Here is a 19,826-nt window from a genome sequence, read left to right as displayed (position 1 = left end):
AACTGATGACGTTATCCTGTTGTTCACCTTATGGTGATTTACAAGGTTAAGGTGGTGCTTTGCCTCTGTCTGTCCATTCCTTCCTATGGTGGTCTCTGACTGTCATTTAAATGCAGACATTGTGTTGCCTTCCCTGTGTGCCAGACCTAAACATCTGAAGGAAATTGCCTTGCATGTCTTGGATATGGTCTGGGCAATTAGGGTGTACCTGGCAGCTACGGAGTCTTTTAGGAAGTCAGACTCTCCATTTGTGCTCACGGACAGACCTCACAAAGGGTTGTCCACTTCTATTGCGACCATTTCCAGATGGATCAGGTGGTGGTTCAGGCCTATTGCGTCAGAGGTCAATTTCCTCCTTTTCCTGTTTAGACGCACTCTACTAAGGCGCTTAGTGTCTCCTGGGCTTTTTGTCTTCAAGCGTCAGTGACACAGGTTTGCAAGGCGGCCACCTGGTCATCGGGGCACACTTTTACTAGTTTTTTTGTAAAGTGGTTGAGTTGGCATCTGCAGATGCTTCTTTTGGCCGCAAGGTTTTGCTGGCTGCTTTTTAGAGCAGTGGTCCTCAACCCTGGTCCTCAGGGCCCACTAACAGGCCAGGTTTGCAAGATAACTGAAATACATCCCAGGTGATATAATTTGCTGCTCAGTGATTGCAGTACTCTAGTCTGCATCTCCCCAAAGTAATACTTAAAATCTGGCCTGTTAGTGGGCCCTGAGGACCGGAGTTGAGGACCACTGGTTTAGATGACCTGGTCCTCTTTGAGGGCATATTTTTCAGGTGAGCTCCAGTTGTTTATGGTTAAGCTCTGTTACCTGGTTGGCTATGGTTAGCCTTGGAAATTTTTTTCTGATGTTTTCCCACCCCTCATGTTTAACACTGCTTTGGGACGTCCCAATGGTTAAGAAGAATCAGGAGCTGTGTCCGTCAATGAAAGAAAGAGAAAATGGGATTTCTCTGTCGCTCATTGACAGACGTAGTCCTCCTTGATTAATATCAACTTGGGTTATACTGCCCTCTACAGGAGTAGGACTAGACAGGAAAGAAAACGTTCTGGCCACACCTTAGGGGCAGTCCCAGAGGGTATATCCTCTCTCTCCCTGCTACAGGATGTCAGTTTTTTTCTGTCTAGTTAGGAGTAAGGACCTAAGTTCCTTGCTGGGATCTTTGGTCCTGGCAAGATTTTTTAGAAATACTTTTTTAGGCAGCTTTTCTTCTTGCTGTGAGATCTTCAAGCAAGTACGCTGAAACTGGGCGACGGGCTGGATGTTGAGATCCAGTGGTCACCCCAGTTCAGCCTACGAGCGCGTGCAGGCCATAGCTCCGCGCTGGGTCGGCCGCGACATAGTCCCACTGGACGGGGACTGACCCTGCGAGTTAAACGTCTCGCCTGGACGCCAATGACCAGTTGCAAACTGAGTCACGGCGTCCGTATTGGTCGACAGCCCCCCAACCCCGGTGGAGAGGGGTTCTGTCAGGAGTTGGCGCCCGCCTGGTTCCGGTATGGTAAGTAAAATGTTCCCCCTCTCCCCCTGTCGGGTTTGTTGGTGGACACGGGCCCCTCTCTGGGATGGATGGACGTGATCCTAGCAGGTGTCATTGATCCCCCTCTTAAGAGCTTGGTTTGGGAGCTGACTATCTATAGTCACTATATGACACTATAAGGGAGATGACTGAAGTCAGTGGCAGACTGCTAAAAGGCATTACTATTAAGGTATAGAGGTATCCTACCTGACATAATGTGTATACAGGCCGATGCCTATGCCTGGATTACCGCATCCGCAGGTCGCCATCCTTCCACAAAGCCGGGCACCTCCGCAGGCCGCACAGCCTCCCGCAGGCTGCACAGGCCGAGGACTACCTTCTGCAGGCCGCACAGACCCGAGCGCACACTCCCGCAGGCCGCATAGGCCGAGGACTACCTCCCGCAGGCCGCATAGGCCGAGCGCACACTCCCGCAGGCCGCACAGGCCGAGCGCACACTCCCGCAGGCCGCTGCTACTTTGCTCAAGCCGCCGCTATCCTCCACAGGCCGCCGCCATTTTCCTGCAGATCGCACGAGGCCGCCATATTGGCGTAGCCTCGTGTCTCCAGCATGGGGGCGGCCATGTTTGAGGTGACCAAACACCTCGAGGAGTAATTGGGAGGCGCCGGAAGGCGTGTAAAGGGGCGGAGCCGCCTCCTTGGCCCGGGAAAGCAAGCCAAAGACTTCCTGTCTGTAACAGACAGTGCTGGAAGCAGGTTGATAAGAAACTTCTGTGCATCAGGTGAGCCTTGGGGTCTCTCTCTCTCTCTCTCTCTCTCTCTCTCTCGGAGGGGTCCAAGCAGGTAACACTGAGGGGCGCTATTGCGCTGGGGGACTAAGTAAAAAAAAAAAAAAATGTTTTTTCTTGCAATTAATTTTTTGTGTTTGCTGGCGAGTGTCTTGTTAATCATGAACCCTGCCACACATGTATCTCCACCTGATCCCCTCGAGGTGGCCGCAGGACCCTCCAGTACCCCACTTGTGATGATGCATTATCAGCAGTTTGGAGTCTTTGGTATCCCGGGTGGAGATAGCCTGTCAGGGACGGGGGTCAAGAAAAGCGACCCCCGCCTACCCCTATTTCATCTGATACTTCAGATACGGATTCTGAGCTGGTCATTGCAGCCCCTTTTCTGGGGTTGTTGTCTCAGGTACGGTCTCCTCAGACAGTGAGGAGGACGCTTCTGCCTCCGCCATAGCACAAGAAGCGTTGGTGGAGGCACTAGTTGTGTCTGTCTGGGAAACCTTTAAATTTTGAGATTACACCGGCAGAGGTAGCTGAGACTGATATTCCTTTTTTGGTACTAGCAAGCCTACCAAAATGGCGAAGGGTTTCCCTTGCCCAAATGGGGTCGTTTGAAAACGAACCCCCTGCTATTTCCAAACGCATTGCTAGGCGCTATCAGTTTGAGGTATCCCTCATTATAAGATGGACGGTACCACCAATAGTGGACTCACCGATTTTCAGACTAAATAAAGCCACTGTTATCCCGTTGGATTGACAGAATGGGCCCCCACCCATCTCTAGGGTGGGGGGACGTCTTCACCGGTTTCCGGATCCATGGCTTTCCAGAATCCCAGATAAAGGGATTCGCGAGGTCATACGGTCGGGATACAAGATCGAGTTTTGATCACTTCCACCGGTGCGATTCTTCCCTTCCAATATTCGACATCCCCGGGTCGCTTAAAAAGCTTTGCGGGGGACAGCTTGATGCAACAGGGAGTGGTAGTTCCCATTCCTTGGACAGTTTCAGGGGTTCTAGTCAAACCTGTTCACAATGCCCAGGAAAAAGGGCTAGGTGCGTCCAATTCTGGTCTTGGGAGAGATGGAGTCCATCAGAACAGTGTTGGCCTCCCTGCATCAGGGGGATCTCCTGGCGTCCATAGACATTTAGGATGCCTATCTTCATATCCCCATCTTCACAGGCTGGTTCCCACCAGGACACTGAACTATCTGGGCCTAATTTTGGATACATCCTTGGCAAGAGTGTTTCTCCATGCTGAGAAACTCCAGAAGATTCAGTCAATGATTCGGATGTTGCTGTCTGTCAACTGGCTTGGACTGATGGTCGCCTCCTTAGAGGCAGTACCGTTTGCCCAGTTTCAGACCCGAATTCTCCAAGAGGAGATTCTTCTCAAATGGAATCGGAATCCCGATTCCCTGGACAATCGGATCCGATTGAGCGAGCGGACCAGGGAGGCTCTGGTCTGGTGGCTTCGGTCTCCGATGCTCAGCCAGGGGAAGTCATTTCTTCTGATAAATTCCAGGTTACCGATAAATGTTGGAACTGAGAGCGATCAGACTTTGTCCGATTTACTGGACCGAGCAGCTCCAGGGCAGCCCGGTTCGGATCCAATCGGACTATGCCACGGTCATGACTTATGTCAATCACCAAGGGGCACCAAGAGTGCCCTGGCGGCCAAAGAAGTGGCCAACATTCTTTATTGGGCGAAACAGTTGTTCCAGCTCTCTCCACGATATTCATCCCGGGGGTGGACAGGCAGATTATTTCAGCCGTCAGATTCTGGATCAAGTGGAATAGTCTCTTCATCCAGAGGTATTTCACCAGCCGTCCCTTCATTGGGGCACCCCGGATATGGATCTGTTGGCATGTCGGCTCAACAGGGCCCGCGATCCCCTAGCGGACGCAGCAGACGCGCTGAGCGCCCCTTAGGGGCAGTATCAGCTATTATATGTCTTCCCCCCTCTCAAGTTGCTGCTGAGATTTCTCCTCAGGATAGAGGTGGAGGGAACTCCAGTTATCCTGGAAATTCCGGGCTGGCCTCGTCAAGCCGGGTACGCCGACTTGGGCAGGCTAGTCGCGGACGCTCCTTGGAGACTTCCTCTCAGGGAGGATCTGCGGTCTCAAGGACCGATCTTCCATCGTGCTTTACAGTCGCTGGTTTTAACGGCCTGGCCATTGAGACCCAGGTACTGAAGGACAGAGGATTGTCAGCTTCAGTTATTCCTACTCTAATTAAAGCAAGGAAAGCGACTTCCAGCAAAGTCTATTATCGCACATGGAAGACTTGTATTGCGTGGTGTGAATCTTTTGGATTTCCCCCACGTACCTATTTGGTGACCCGAATTTTGGCTTTTCTGCAAAAGGGGGTTGAGCAGAAACTATCCTTGAGCACCATCAAGGGTCAGGTTTCAGGGTTGGCAATCTTCTTTCAGAAGCCGCTGGCTACTCATTCCTTGGTGCGTAATTTCATCCAGGGGGTGCGGCACTTGGCTCCGCCAGTGCGCGCGCCCTTACCGCCCTGGGATCTTAATTTGGTTTTGTCGGTTCTGCAGAAACCTCCCTTTGAAAATATCAGGGAGATTCCCTTGCTTACTTTATCCCAGAAGGTGGCCTTCTTGGTGGCTATCACTTCTGCACGCAGGGTGTCCGAACTGGCTGCATTATCGTGTCATTCCCCATATCTGGTGATTCATAGGGATAAGGTAGTTCTTCATCTGAAGCCATCCTTTCTTCCTAAGGTGGTTTCAGATTTTCATCTGAATGAAGATATTGTGCTACCTTCCTTGTGTCCTAAGCCCAATCATCCTCGGGAATGTGCGTTGCATTCCTTGGATGTAGTTCGGGCAATCGGGGTATACCTGAAGACTACGGAATTGTTCCGTAAAACGGATTCACTTTTTGTGATCACGGATGGCCCCAGAAAGGGGTTGCCTGCATCTGCCGCGACTATCTCCAAAGGGATTAGACAGACGGTGGTACAGGCTTATTCTATTAAGGGTCGGAATCCTCCGTTCCCTGTTAAGGCGCACTCCACTCGAGCGCTCAGTACTTCCTGGGCCTTCCGCCATCAGGCGTCAGTGGTCCAGGTTTGCAAGGCGGCTACCTGGTCGTTGGTTCATACCTTTACAAAATTTTATAAAGTTGATGTGATGGCATCGTCAGATGCCTCTTTTGGCCGCAAGGTTTTGCAGGCCGCAATTTGAGGAGACCGGTGGTCTACCTCGAGGGTTTTTTTCCGTTGGAATTTCAGTTGAGTCTCATCTTTTGATTGATGAGCCTTTAAAACTTCTAGTTGGCACCGGTTGGGCCTTCTAGATTGGATTTTGATTTCTATTTTCCCACCCCTCATTTGTGGCACTGCTTTGGGACGTCCCGAGTTGATATTAATCAAGGAGGACTACGTCTGTCAATGAGCGACAGAGAAAAATGGATTTTTGTAAGATCTTACCGTAAAATCCTTTTCTCTTAAGCTCATTGACAGACGTAGTACCCGCCCCTCTGTTTTTGAGTTGGGTTGGGTTAAATTCTCTGACACTGCTTTGTGACATAACTGACATCCTGTAGCAGGGAGAGAGAGGATATACCCTCTGGGACTGCCCCTAAGGTGTGGCCAGAACGTTTTCTTTCCTGTCTAGTCCTACTCCTGTAGAGGGCAGTATAACCCGAGTTGATATTAATCAAGGAGGACTACGTCTGTCAATGAGCTTAAGAGAAAAGGATTTTACGGTAAGATCTTACAAAAATCAATTTTTTTGACTTACCGTAAAATCCATTTCTCTGATGTTCATTGACGGACACAGCACCCACCCCTCTGTGGAGTTGGCTTTCTTCTGACACTGCTTGTAACAAGACACTGCTTGTAACAAAACTGAAGTGCGTATAGCTGAAAGTGGGTGTATACCTCCTGGGACTGCCCATAGGCGTAGTCAAGCTTTTTCCTGCCTAGTGTTCTACTCCTGTAGAACAGCAGTGTAACTCACTGGTTAAGAAGAATAAGAAGAATTAGGAGCTGTGTCTGTCATTGAACATCAAAGAAATGGATTTACGGTAAGTCCATTTTTTTCTATGAACTTAAGTAGGTGTCACTGCTCTGGCTGTTTTGCTTGACACTTTTTTTTATATATTTTTATTTTTTATATAGCAAGAAGGGGTTAAAACTGCCTTTAAATGCCTGACTTTTTGTAAAGATGTGTGATATTAGGTTGAACATTAGTGTAAAAGCAATATTAAAAAAAGCTGGCCTGAATCAGGAAATGGGCATCATCTGCTTCTGTGGGATCTGAGCAGCCAAAACACACACAGTTATGAGCAGTACTTGGGTATGGTGGCTACATTTAGCTTTCTTTTTTATTTTATTTTTTTTACACAATGATCCTGCCAGTAACACACGTCCTGTCCTAGGGTACTTTCTGAAAGCTTGGAAGTGATGAGTAGAAAGTAGTTGTATACCTGTACCAACAAATAGAGAAATCAGCACAATTGCATAACCTGATTTCAGCTTCTTTTTGGGTTTTAATACCACTCCAGTGGTATGCGTTCATTCTTTCTAAGGAGTTGGATCTTCCACCACTTCGACTAATCAAGGCATTGCACATTTTTACAATGCAGGTTACTATCTGCTGTCTTAAGAGCATCAGAAGTAGAATCCAGGGCCACGAGGGCAAACTTAACGCATCTATTAAGCCCTCAGATGGGGAAGGACATCGTTTGGTTCCTGAAGCGATGGGCAAAGACGTATCTTCTTGTAGATGAAAAATTGTATGACCAGGTAGGAGGCATACAAGTATATCTTTGTGTATAGTTTTGGTTTATAGAACTTGTGGCAGTGACTTTTGCTTATTCATTATCCACTTTTGTCCTGCAGATCAGCTTACCATTGAATACAGCATTTGGAGCTGACACAGAAGGTTCCCAGTGGATCATTGGTTATCTTTTGGAGAAAGTGATCAGTAATTTGTCAGTGTGGAGCTCTGAGCAGGAGCTGGCCAATGACACTGTCCAGTTACTGGTAGCTTTGGTAGAAAGAAGAGAGCGGTGAGTATTGTAGAAATAAATAATGCCATGATCTTACCTGTGATGATTATTGGTTCAATTGCTTTTAGGCAGAGTGAGATTATTATCCTTCCTCTGCGGATTCCTTGTGGTTTCTTCTGCAGCATCTAGTAGTCTCACCATTATTTTCCTTATTCAGCTCAGGACCCCATTCACAGTTATGCATTATGATTCAGTTAAAAGAATGTGAAACTGCACACACAGTGCATTTCTTCATATGATTCCAGTGCTTTTCACACAAATGTTAAAGCTTTTTTTTCCTGGAAAATTGGAAAAAAAAAAAGAGTGGAATATATTCTTTTACATTGATAAGAAATATATTCATGACGTGGTATTCAGACTATAGATCATAAGGACCCTAATGAAATATTTCTGAGTCTTTATGTAAAGTCTTAAATTATTGTAAGTTCTCTCAGCTGAAGGCAAGCAAACCCTTGAATACAATTCAAGTAACACTGTGCTTCTCAATCAGGAGAAATATACTTTTCTGTCACTAGGGGGCACTGCAGGGAAAAGGCTCCAGTTTAGTTTGCTTGTAGGCTCCATCTTATACCTTCTACAGTTGGGCAATTGTTGGGATGCATTAGATCGTTTCTGTCCTCTCAGGTCTTAACCACTTAAGCCCCGGAAGATTTTACCGCCTTCCTGACCAGGGCCTATTTTGCGATTCGGCACTGCGTGACTTTAACGGACAATTGCGCGGTCGTGTGATGCTGTACCTAAACTAATTTGACAGAAACAGAGCTTTCTTTTGGTGGTATTTGATCACCTGTGCGATTTTTTGATCCTGCGCTATAAACAAAGAGAGTCAATTTTGCAAAAATAACAATATATTTTATATGAAATTCCCCAAAAAAATGTAAAAATCTAAATTTTTTAACATTTTAGGCCAATTTGTTTCTGCTACATATGTTTGGTAAAAAAAATCGCAAAAAGCGTATTTTGATTGGTTTGCGCAAAAGTTATTGCGTTTACTAACTAAGGGAAAGATTTTTGTCATTTTTGTTTGTTTTTTTAACGCGTAATGGCGGCGATCTGTGATTTTTTTTTTTTTTTTTTTTGCGGGACTGCGACATTGCGGCGGACAGATCGGACCCTTGACTGACATTTTTGACACTTTTGGTGTTACCAGTGACATTACTACAGTAATCAGTGCTATACATATGCACTGTTACTGTAAAATGACACTGGCAGTGAAGGGGTTAACTTTTTTGAGAGGGAGGGGTTAAGTGTGTCCCTAGGGGCGTGATTCTAACTGTGATTGGCTGTGGCTTGAGGTGTAAGAACAGTGATCAACGGTCCTACATAGTAGAACCGTGTGATCACTATTCTTACACAGGGGAGAATGACAGGCGGCTTGTTTACATTAGCCGTCTGCCTTTCTCCCGATGTAACGGACGATCGCGAGTGCCCGGCGGACATCGGGTCCGCCGGGCACGCGCGGGGGGCGTCCCTGACCGAGCGGGAGCGCGCTCGCTCCCCAGAGCCTCACAGGCTAGTGACGTACCGATACGTTACTTTGCCACACCGGATCCCTCCGCAGCTCAGCTTCACTCTTTGGATTCCCAGGCCGCCACCCAGGACACCCGCTTCCTCTGACAGGAGGAGAGACAGCTGTACTCTCCCTCCTGGGACTCTGCTTCCCGCCAAGGACGCCGCCTCATGCGTTCCCTTCAAACTTATAGCCACTCCTAGAATCCTCTGCGGCAGAATCTGCCTTCTGGGGTAGATGCAAGCCTGACTGAGCCACTGATTGGGTTTCCTCCACTGCCCTATGAGAACACTCTCACAAAGCCAGTGGGGAGACTTCCCTCTTGGTAACCTCACCTGGGAGACATGACAGTCCAGCTGAAATCATGGCCCTGCTGTTAAGCAACCAAGGCCCACTATACTTTACCTAGCAGTGCACCTACCTGTTGGGTGCTACAGATTATTATATAGCATCACTTTCTGTCTCAGTAATAATGGTTACCAGGAAAAATGGTGTAAATATCTCCAACACGTATATAGACCGCAGTGCAATCATGTGTTAGTGCACTGTTTCTTCCAATTATGGAGTATAAGATGACATCAAATGCAAAATGAGTCTGACAGTGTGCCGACTTTCCCGCATGCAATAGAACCAATGAAGAGTCCATGTGCAAAGTCAATAAATTATAAGTGCATTGTGTTTCACCACCATGCTTCAAAACAAAAAGGATGGCCGTTTACCAGATACCAAGATCCCATAAAGAGATCATATGCACTCAACCAGGGACACAGCCGAATGCTGATTGCCGGCCAGCCTCAAAGGTTTACTATAAATCCAGGCTCTCCACTTAATATGATAAAAAGCAACAGAGAAGACTCATAGGGCATTAACGTTTAAAATGTATTTAATAAAAAACATAGGACAGTTTAGTGTACGGAGCATATAAAAGTTGGTGATGCACGGTCGCCTGCAGAATGGTCCTTCCAAGCTGACGTCACGTTACTGGCTCCTATCCAACACATTTCCTCTGAAAAGGCATTGGCTGGGACATGGGCTTTTCATTTGTTCTATTGCATGTGTGAAAGTTTGAATCTACAAATCAAGATTAAGAACTGCTTAAATTCATTATCTATTTTATATGTTGTTGGACACAAGATTTAATGAATGAATGCATTTTTCATACATATTGTTTTCACAGATCTAATGTATAGTCATTTTGACACCGTCAGACTAATTTTGCAGTTGATGTCATCTTTTTCTCAATAATTGGAAGAAACCGCACACATGATTGCACATATTTGAAATTTCCAAGTATTCAAGGAGATTTTTCAGGTTCAGCAGTTTCATTTTTAATTTTTTCATTTTCATCGCTTTTTACTGGCCAAGCGCAACCTTAAAGAATATGCACATAGACCGCAGTAAAACCTGATACGGGTTCTAACCCTTCCTTACTAGATCTAAAACTTGGGGGGAAAAAAATTTAACTGTGTCCCCATTGCACATGTTCTACAGGGTGTGTATATATAGTGTCTGCAGGGGGCTTCTGACATTCACCCTTTTGACCTAAGATAGCTTTTGTTGTCCTTTCATCTAGTTGCATAAAGGGTGTGTAGTGCAACTGACAGCCAGGAGTTGCTGTGTAAATACAGCAGCTATAGAAGCTGCTGCTATAAGACTGACACTTTATAAACTGTATTTACCATTTGTATCTACTCCGTTTCATCCATCTGACAGATCACAGAAATTAGCTTTGATCTGCATGTAATGTCAGTTAAAGCAGCCTGACTTTACCACAGTCAGTCCTAAATAACTCCTTAACTTCATTTTACCCCTTTAACTACTATTTTTTCTTTTTTTTTTGTTCCTATATTCTGAATTAATTAGACTTTTTTTCACTTTTGATTTTGAGGGACACAGGAAGACTGTTGACCTATAATACCACCTAATGGAGGATTTGGACACTGGCAAACGAACTGTGACCAGCCTGGTATAACCCCCTCCTGCTCCCAGAAAGCCTCAGTTTATTGCTAGTGTTCTGGTTGAATGTCTTTTCTCAGCTCTTTTTTTTTTGTTTTTATTTTAAACCGAGTTTATTATTTCTTTAGTCAAAATTCCTCTACAACCTACTTAGCTGGGTTCTATTTTCAGCTTTGGAGGCCATACTCCGATTCTGCTGGACTGGACATTTGCAGGGCTAGCCTGGAATGTGACCTTGGTGCAAAGGGCTGTGCACTGTGGCACTTTCCAGACCTCAGTGTGCTGTTAGCTGTAGAGTGCATTCCAGGTCCAGGTGAGCAATAAAATCCTTGAGGGGCCTCACAGCTACAGCCTGGAATTTTGCCCTCTTTGGAGTATTCCTTCGCTCCACTGGGCATAGCATCCACCTTGATTCTATCCTAAGAGAATATAATGGCAAGTTGTTGTTTTTTTTTTTTTTTTTTTTACCAAATTTCAAATGTAATTGCTGATTCTGACTGCAGAAGTCATAAGCATGCTTTCACACCTTCCCCAGCAGAATCCTTATCTATATGAATTAGTGGCATATCTGGATGACCTCTGGCTTAGGCATTTGTTTTCTTGAAATATCTGGGTCTGATCCTAGACACACTAAGAGAAGCTTCAAATTCTCTGCTCCCAGGCTCGGACTCTTTTTAGTCCAAGAGTCACCTGACTCCAATTCTGCATGAGCGTTATGGAAATGATGATAGTCACCTTTTGAGGTAGTCTCATGTGCAATATTCCACTCTGGACCCATAGCACTCAACATTGTCATTGTGAGACTGTTCAGTCTCTGGATAGACAGATTCACTTGACACTAAAGTCCAGGTGGTCCCTTGCCTGGCGGCTCAGGTCTTCAGCTCTGGAGTTTCGTCTGATGTCTTGGAGGATCCTCATGATTAATACCAGCCTGTTGGGCTAAAGAGTCATTCTAAATACCTTAAATGTGCCAGACGTGGCCAGCTGGTGAGCAGACTTCCACAGCTGGCAGCACCTGGATCCTAGGTAGTGATTCTTACACCTTTTGCACACTACTGTCGGAAAACAATGTTTTCAGACATACAGGCGTTTTTTTCTTTTATTTATTGATCTAAATGCAGCCCATTATTTTCAATGTCCTTGTACACACAGGCACAAAAAAAATGAGTTGCCAGTCAGTATTTTTGTGTGTATACTCGCAAATGCTCACAAATACTGCACTTCCTGCCTGTGTGTGCAAACGTGAAAGTTGTATACACCCCCTCTTTGCGTTTTTCCTGCCAGGAATGCCTGATGCTCATACCTCAATACAATGTGCAAGAGTCCTGAAAGTTACAATAATATAATATATATTTTCAATACAACAAACCAAATGAAAGCCTTGTTTATCCTAAAAAAAGAAAAAAAAGTTTTATTTTATTTTTGAATTAGCAGAAAGGTAAAAAATGCTGTGAACCAAGGTGGGGGAGGGGGGTGTAGAAGTGTGAGTACTTAAATGGTTTAAAGCTTTTTAAGGGACAGATGATGTAAAGGAAGCTGATGGTTCCATCCATTCCCATTATGAACAGATGATGTTCTCCCTGTTGGGTTTTTTATTTTCAGAGACTGTAGCAAGAGTGTTGAGATATCTCATGTAATGAGTGAGACCTCCACCTTGAGACTATGGCCAGCAACTCTAGTGAGGTTATCTCACTGCACATTTTTTCTGTGTTATCTTAACTGTCCTGCATGGGATCATCCCATAGCTTTCTCTTGTTTTTGATTCTGGAATTCTTCTTTGCAGGGCTAATTTGGTAATACAGTGTGAAAATTGGTGGAATTTGGCCAAGCAATTTGCACGGAGGAGTCCGCCCCTTCACTTCCTGTCCAGCTCTGTGCAGCGGACGCTCATGAAAGCTCTGGTACTGGGAGGATTTGCTCATATGGACTCCGAAACAAAACAGCAGTACTGGACTGAGGTGAGAGGACATAGCAGGCATTGTGGAAGACTCGGTGTCTGCATCTGTGCATTTTCCTGTGATCAAGCACATACTACTGCAGGAAAATACAAGACAAAATCCTATTTGTACATCTTAGACTTGTAGCAAGCAGACTGCTACAAAGTGAATTCCCAAACCATTTTAATACCCCCCTACTGTTACTGCAATCTGGCCACACCCAAAATGTGCAGTGTTACGCTGTGTCCGCTGCATTATTTCTGTGAACATGGTGCTTAATCACTTCAGAGTGTGTTACAATAGGGGGGGGTCTGTGGGTGTGGCTACAAATGAGGGGGAGGAGGGTTCACAAGATTTTGTAGGTGTGGTTTGAAAGTGGAGGTGGTAAGTAGGTGAAAATGTACAGTGTGAGTCTAAAAATTCAATACCTTCTCATGCCATTCATTATCAGTGGCACCCTGGAAACCATGAATCCCTCTTGCTCGCCCCTCGTACAACATGTACACCTCCCCCAGTTAGTCTGGTTTGAGATTTTGCTGTTTTAAGTTGATTACAGTAAACGTTTTTAATGTTTAAATGTAGACATGTTAAAACAATATGCCCATTAGCCCATCACCTTGAAGAATCGGTAAAGATTTGTAGTGTTGGCCAAGCTATGATTTTTGTTGGTAATAGTAATTTGCACATTACATTGCTGTAGGATTATGCATATTAAGGGTCCATGCAACATAATGTAGATTGAGGTAGATAAGGATTTTCTTTTTAAAGGGTTATTTCACCTTTTTAGAAAAAAATGAAAGGTGAAATAACACCGCACAAGGGAAAAAAGCAGGGTGTTCAAATCCCCGACCAGCTGAACCTGTTGTGTGGGCTTCCATGGAGGTAAGTAAAAGTTCATGGTTTCTGCAAAGGTGAACTTAGACTTTAACCACTTACCGCAAAGTGTCGTATGGGTACGTCGGCAGACTTTGCAGTGTTATACAGGGGTGATGCCTCTAGCTAGAGGCATCACCCCAGTACCGTTGTTTAGAGCCGGCGGCGGTCAGCTTTCCTGCGATAACGACCAATGCGGCGTGGGATCCACTTGGTTGTTACCCCGGCGAGCAGGAGGGGACGTACCCCCTCCCGTCGCCTTCCACGGCTTTGCCCGGGTCTCCCGTCCCACCGGGAGACCCGAGCACCCAGCCGGCACGTCCGCCGGCTGGATGGAGTGCCGATCTAAGCCGGATGCGGCTTCGATTGGGTCTCCATGACGTCACGTCCGGGCTACTCTGCTGCTAAAGGCGGCAAATTCAAAAAACGAGTGTATTCAAAATGCCATTTGCGATGTTTTGAATACATGGAAGTGTAGTGGAGGGGTCTAGGGTCTCGATCCCTCCATAAAAAGTACCTGTCACTGCAGATTACTGTCACAAGGGATGTTTACATTACATATTTTCTTTTTAAAAACCTGTGAGAAAGTTAAAATAAAATAAAATAGGAAAAAAAAAATGTTGGCCGCCCCCGTCGCCGTTAGCTCACGCACGAAAGAAAACGCATATGGAAGTCGAGCCGCGAATGAAATCACTTTTCAAACCACACATGTGAGGTATCGCCAGTGAGTGAGCAATCATTTAACAAAAAGAGCTACACTCCAACCCTAAACTGGTAACCGTTAAAAAAGTTTAACCACTTGCCTACAGTGCACTTTCACCCCCTTCCTGCCCAGACTGATTTTCAGCTTTCAGCGCTCTCACACTTTGAATGACAATTATTCAGTCATGCAACACTGTACCCATAAAAAATTAGTGTCCTTTTTTCACACAAATAGAGCTTTCTTTTGATGGTATTTAATCACTACTGGGTTTTTTATTTTTTGTGCTATAAATAAAAAAAGACTGAAAATATTGTGAAAAAAATACATTTTTCTTTGTTTGTCATAAAATTTAGCAAATGAGTAATTTTTCTTCACAAATTTTGGCCAAAATTTATACTGCTACTTATCTTTGGTAAAAATAACCCAAATAAGTATATATTATTTGGTCTTTGTGAAAGTTAGAGTCCACAAGCTATGGTGCTATTCATTGAAAATTGATCACACTTGATCACACCTGATGTACTGAAGGCCTATCTCATTTCTTGAGACACTAAAAAGTCAGGAAAGTACAAATACCCCCCAAATGACCCCTTTTTGGAAAGTAGACATTCCAAGGTATTATATAAGGGTCATGGTGAGTTTTTTGAAGTTGTAATTTTTTCCCACAACTCTTTGCAAAATGAAGATATTTTTTTAAATTTTTTTACAAATTGACGTATTAACAGGTTATTTCTCTCACACAGCATATGTATACTTGCAACTACACACCAAAACACATTCTACTACTCCTCCGGAGTATGGCGATGCCACATGTGTGAGACTTTTTCACAGCCTGGCCACATACAGAGGCCTAACATCCAAGTAGCACCGTCCGGCATTCTAGGAGCACAAATTACACATATAATTTCCTGACAACCTATCGCACTTTTGAAGGCCCTGGAGCACCAGGACAATGGAAACCCCCATAAAATGACCCCATTCTTGTGGGCTCCTCCATTGTGATCAGCTGTGTCATTGGAACACAGCCGATCACGTGGGAAACAGCCATGCCCATTGGCTGTTTCCCCCCTGCCGGTGACGGGGCGTGTCCCGGGGACACGCCGACAACGGCAGTGCAGGGCGGCGCGCACACGATCGCGCGCCTGCCCTGCTTAAAGTGCCGCCATCATATGACGGCGGCCCAGAACAATGGTCGCACCGCTCCGCCGTAATATGACGGCGGGGGGCGGCATCTGGTTAAAGTGTCGCCTATAGAGATTTCTATTGACCGTAGTTTGTCGCCATCCCACGGCTGTGCGCAATTTTAAACCATAACATGTTGGGTATCTATTTACTCAGAGTGACATCATCTTTTACAATATACAAAAAAAAATGGGCTAACTTTACTGTTTAGTTTTTTTTAATGCAGTGAAATGTGATTTTTCGTGATTTTTCCATAAAAATGTTATTTCAAAGACCGTTGCGCAAATACCGCGAGACAAAAAATATTGCAGTGACCGCCATTTTATTCTCCAGAGTCTTTGCTAAAAAAATATATATAATGTTTGGGGATTCGAAGTAGTTTTCTAGGAAAAAATTCTGATTTTAACTTGTAAACAAAAAGTGTCAGAAATAGGCCTGGGGCTTAAGTGGTTAATGTTTATACATTTTTTGTACATTAACTTGTTCTACAGAGCAGTTAAGAATAGACAGATAAAACACTCAAAAAAGGAAAAAAAAAATTTTTTTCCCAGATTTGCACAAATCTATTATTAAAACCTATCATCATTGTATGGAAGTAATGCCTATAAGCCAGTTAATCTGAACATCATATTATTTGTCTGACAGGTGCTACAACCTCTTCAGCAGAGGTTTTTGAATGTGATAAATCAAGAAAACTTCCAGCAGATTTGCCAAGAGGAGGAGGTGAAGCAGGAAATAACAGCCACACTGGAGGCATTATGTGGCATTGCAGAGGCCACTCAGATTGACAATGTTGCAATCCTCTTCAATTTCCTTATGGACTTTTTAACTAACTGTATTGGGTTAATGGAAGTATACAAGAATACCCCAGAGACTGTGAACCTAATTATAGAAGTTTTTGTAGAAGTTGCACATAAACAGATTTGTTACCTTGGAGAGGTAAGTAAAATTGGAGCAAGTGGGTGAGGTGGTACTGGCCTGGGTAAGAGGGCATACTGAGGTCTTTTGCTTTTTTCAGTCTACAGCCCTTGTGCATTGAGGCTGTGCAAACCTAGGAAAAAGGGCTGCTTATTCAGGTTGAACCCAATTAGATGCTCACATAAATATTTAAATGAAAAATACTCACAAAAGTGAGTACACCCCTCACATTTTTGTAAATATTTTATTCTATCTTTTCATGTGACAACACTGAAGAGATGACACTTTGCTACAATGTAAAGTAGTGAGTGTACAGCTTGTATAACAGTGTAAATTTGCTGTCCCCTCAAAATAACTCAACACACAGACATTAATGTCTAAACCGCTGGCAACAAAAGTGAATACACCGCTAAGTGAAAATGTCCAAATTGGGCCCAATTAGCCACTTTCCCTCTCCTGTTGTAATGTGACTTGTTAGTGTTACAAGGTCTCAGGTGTGAATGGGGAGCAGGTGTGTTAAATTTGGTGCTCTCGCTCTCTCATGCTGGTCACTGCATGTTCAACATAGCATTTCATGGCAAAGAACTCTGAGGATCTGAAAAAAAGAATTGTTGCTCTACATAAAGATGGCCTAGGCTACAAGAAGATTGCCAAGACCCTGAAACTGAGCTGCAACACTGTGGCCAAGACCATACAGTGGTTTAACAGTACAGGTTCCACTCAGAACAGGCGTTGCCATGGTTGACCACAGAAGTTGAGTGCACGTGCTCAGTGTTATATCCAGAGGTTGTCTTTGGGAAATAGAAGTATGAGTGCTGCCAGCATTGCTGCAGAGGTTGAAGGGGAGGGGGGGTCAGCCTGTCAGTGCTCAGACCATACGCCACACACTGCATCAAATTGGTCTACATGGCTGTCATCCCAGAAGGAAGCCTCTTCTAAAGATGATGCACAAGAAAGCTCGCAAACAGTTTGCTGAAGACAAACAGACTAAGGACATGGATTACTAGGACCATGTCCTGTGGTCTGATGAGACCAAGATAAACATATTTGGTTCAGATTGTGTCAAACGTGTGTCGCCGCAACCAGGTGAGGAGTACAAAGACAAGTGTCTCTTGCCTACAGTCAAGCATGGTGGTTGGAGTGTCATGGTCTGGGGCTGCATGGGTGCTGCCAGGACTGTTTTAGACATTATCTGCTGTGAGTTGTTATTTTGAGGGGGACAGCAAAATAACACTTTTATTCAAGCTGTACACTCACTACTTTACATTTTAGCAAAGTGTAATTTCTTCAGTGTTGTCACATGAAAAGATATAATAAAATATTTACAAAAAAGTGAGGGGGGGGGTACTCACTTTTGTGAGATACTGTATATATAAACACTATATTGTCAAAAGTATTGGTACACGCCTTTACATGCACATGAACCTTAATGGTATCCCAGTCTTCATCCGTAGGGTTCTATTTTGAGTTGGCCCACTCTTTGCAGCTATACCAGCTTCAACTCTTTGGTGAAGGCTGTCCACAAGATTTAGGAGTGTGTCTGTGAGAATGTTTGACCATTCTTCCAGAAGCGCTTTTGTGAGGTCAGGCACTGATTTTGGACGAGAAGGCGTGACACGCAGTCCCCGCTCTAATTCATCCCAAATGTGTTCTGTCAGGTGGCGGTCAGGACTCTGTGCAGGCCAGTCAAGGTCCCCCACCCCAAACTCCCTCATCCATGTCTTTATGGACTTTGCTTTGTGCACAGGTCAAAGTCATATGGTGGGGGTTGATTGTTTTTCAGGGTTTGGGCTTGGCACCTTAGTTCCAGTTAAGAGAACTCTTAGGGCTCTTTCACACGGGCGTTCCGTATGTCCGTTTTTCAATCCCATCCGTTTGCGGATGAAAAACGGACATAATGTATCTCTATGTAAATACGGATGTCAGAGGATGATCATCCTCTGACATCCGTTTTTTGTCAGTTCAGTTCAGTTCAGTTTTTTGAACGGAGGAGAACCCTATTTTTTCTTCCTTTCAAAAAACGGAACTGAAGCAAAAACGGATGTCAGTGGTGTCATCCGCAGACATCCGTATTTACATAGACATGCATTATGTCAGTTTTTCATCCGCAAACGGATGGGATGAAAAACAGACATACGGACCGGATGACACAAGTGTCATCCGTGTCCGTTACAAAAAAAAAAAAAGGACCTGATCGGGCAAAAAAAAAGGAACGCCCGTGTGAAAGAGCCCTATGGCGTCAGCATACCAAGACATTTTGAACAATTTCTTGCTCCCAACTTTGTGGGAACAATTTGGAGATGGCCCCTTCCTGTTCCAACATGACTGTCCACCAGTGCACAAGGCAAGGTTCATAAAGACACGGATAAGCGAGTTTGGGATGAATGTCTTATGACACAAAATCACATGGCAATATATAACACAAATATACTTTTTAATACTTTACAATTTCAGTAAAAAACGAATGCCACTGCAATCTAAAGGTGGTAAAGTTCATCTGCAGGCTAAAATTGTATTTTTCAGTGAATCCCTAACTCTGCATGTGATTACTATGCCATAGTGATCAATGATCAGGAACCACTCTGTTTCCCAGTCATCAGTGGGGACTTGAGCTGTTGCTGACAGTATTAAGAACTAGCAAAACACAAATTGGCTGCCTGTTCTTGGTGGGGGAAACATTTGGGGAAAAAAAGAATGCCTCGACCCAACTGTTTTGAAAGCCCACTTTTAGCTTTGGTGCAGTTGATGGCATTCAATTCTATAAGTTGGAGTCACTTAGACTAATTAGGACAACTTGATAAACTGCTTCAACTTTATTGAAAAACTATTCATGAGCAATTTATCCATGTATTGCAGAGAATGCTGTTTTGTAGTTCATGTTCCACCCTTTACCTAACAGTCTTTGAATCAAGGCCAGGTGTTTGCAATAGTAGCAGCTTTGAAGGAAATCTCCCATTCAACAAAGAACCTGTGTGAGAACCTGCAGATGGAAGCAGACATTCACTTGTGCAGTGTTCCTACTGTCCAACATTTACCTGTATAACCTTTTGGAATATTAGATTTGCGTTCTCCATAATTTTTTGAGGGGCCACAGAAGACAAATTGACTTTGCAGATGCAAGAATGAAATGGTCTGGTGACAAATAGCTTACATTCTGTTTGATGCCCTGATTTGCCAAAATTTCAAACTGAGCTCTGTATTCCAAAGGATTTTGAACATGTGACCAGCAGCAGAGGACTAGAAGCTCCTCCTACTTGGGTTTCTCTGCAGCCAGGCTGGGAAAGATCTGGGTCATGTGACTGCTGTATATCGATTAGGAAAAAGATACTTAGATTTTTTTTTTTATTAAAAATAAATATATTGCCATCATCCACATACGGAAATAGAAGGGGCAATGTAAATTAAACAGTGTGTGTTTAGTATTACTGTAAGGGGCTGTACAGG

General features: G+C 44.4%; 1 protein-coding gene across 1 annotated transcript in view; it reads left to right on the top strand.

Moving 5' to 3' along the window:
• Positions 1 to 19,826, top strand: part of XPO4 (exportin 4) — a 249,811-nt gene that overhangs the window by 193,375 nt on the left and 36,610 nt on the right. Inside the window, exons 14-17 of the mRNA XM_082245244.1 lie at positions 6,878 to 7,037; positions 7,134 to 7,303; positions 12,553 to 12,727; positions 16,110 to 16,403. Coding sequence (XP_082101370.1) covers positions 6,878 to 7,037; positions 7,134 to 7,303; positions 12,553 to 12,727; positions 16,110 to 16,403 — 799 coding nt within the window. The remainder of the gene's footprint in view (positions 1 to 6,877; positions 7,038 to 7,133; positions 7,304 to 12,552; positions 12,728 to 16,109; positions 16,404 to 19,826) is intronic.

Source organism: Pelophylax lessonae (assembly GCF_965119305.1).
Source record: "Pelophylax lessonae genome assembly, chromosome: 2".
Taxonomy (NCBI): Eukaryota; Metazoa; Chordata; class Amphibia; order Anura; family Ranidae; genus Pelophylax; species Pelophylax lessonae.
This window is presented reverse-complemented; position numbering and strand designations above follow the sequence as displayed.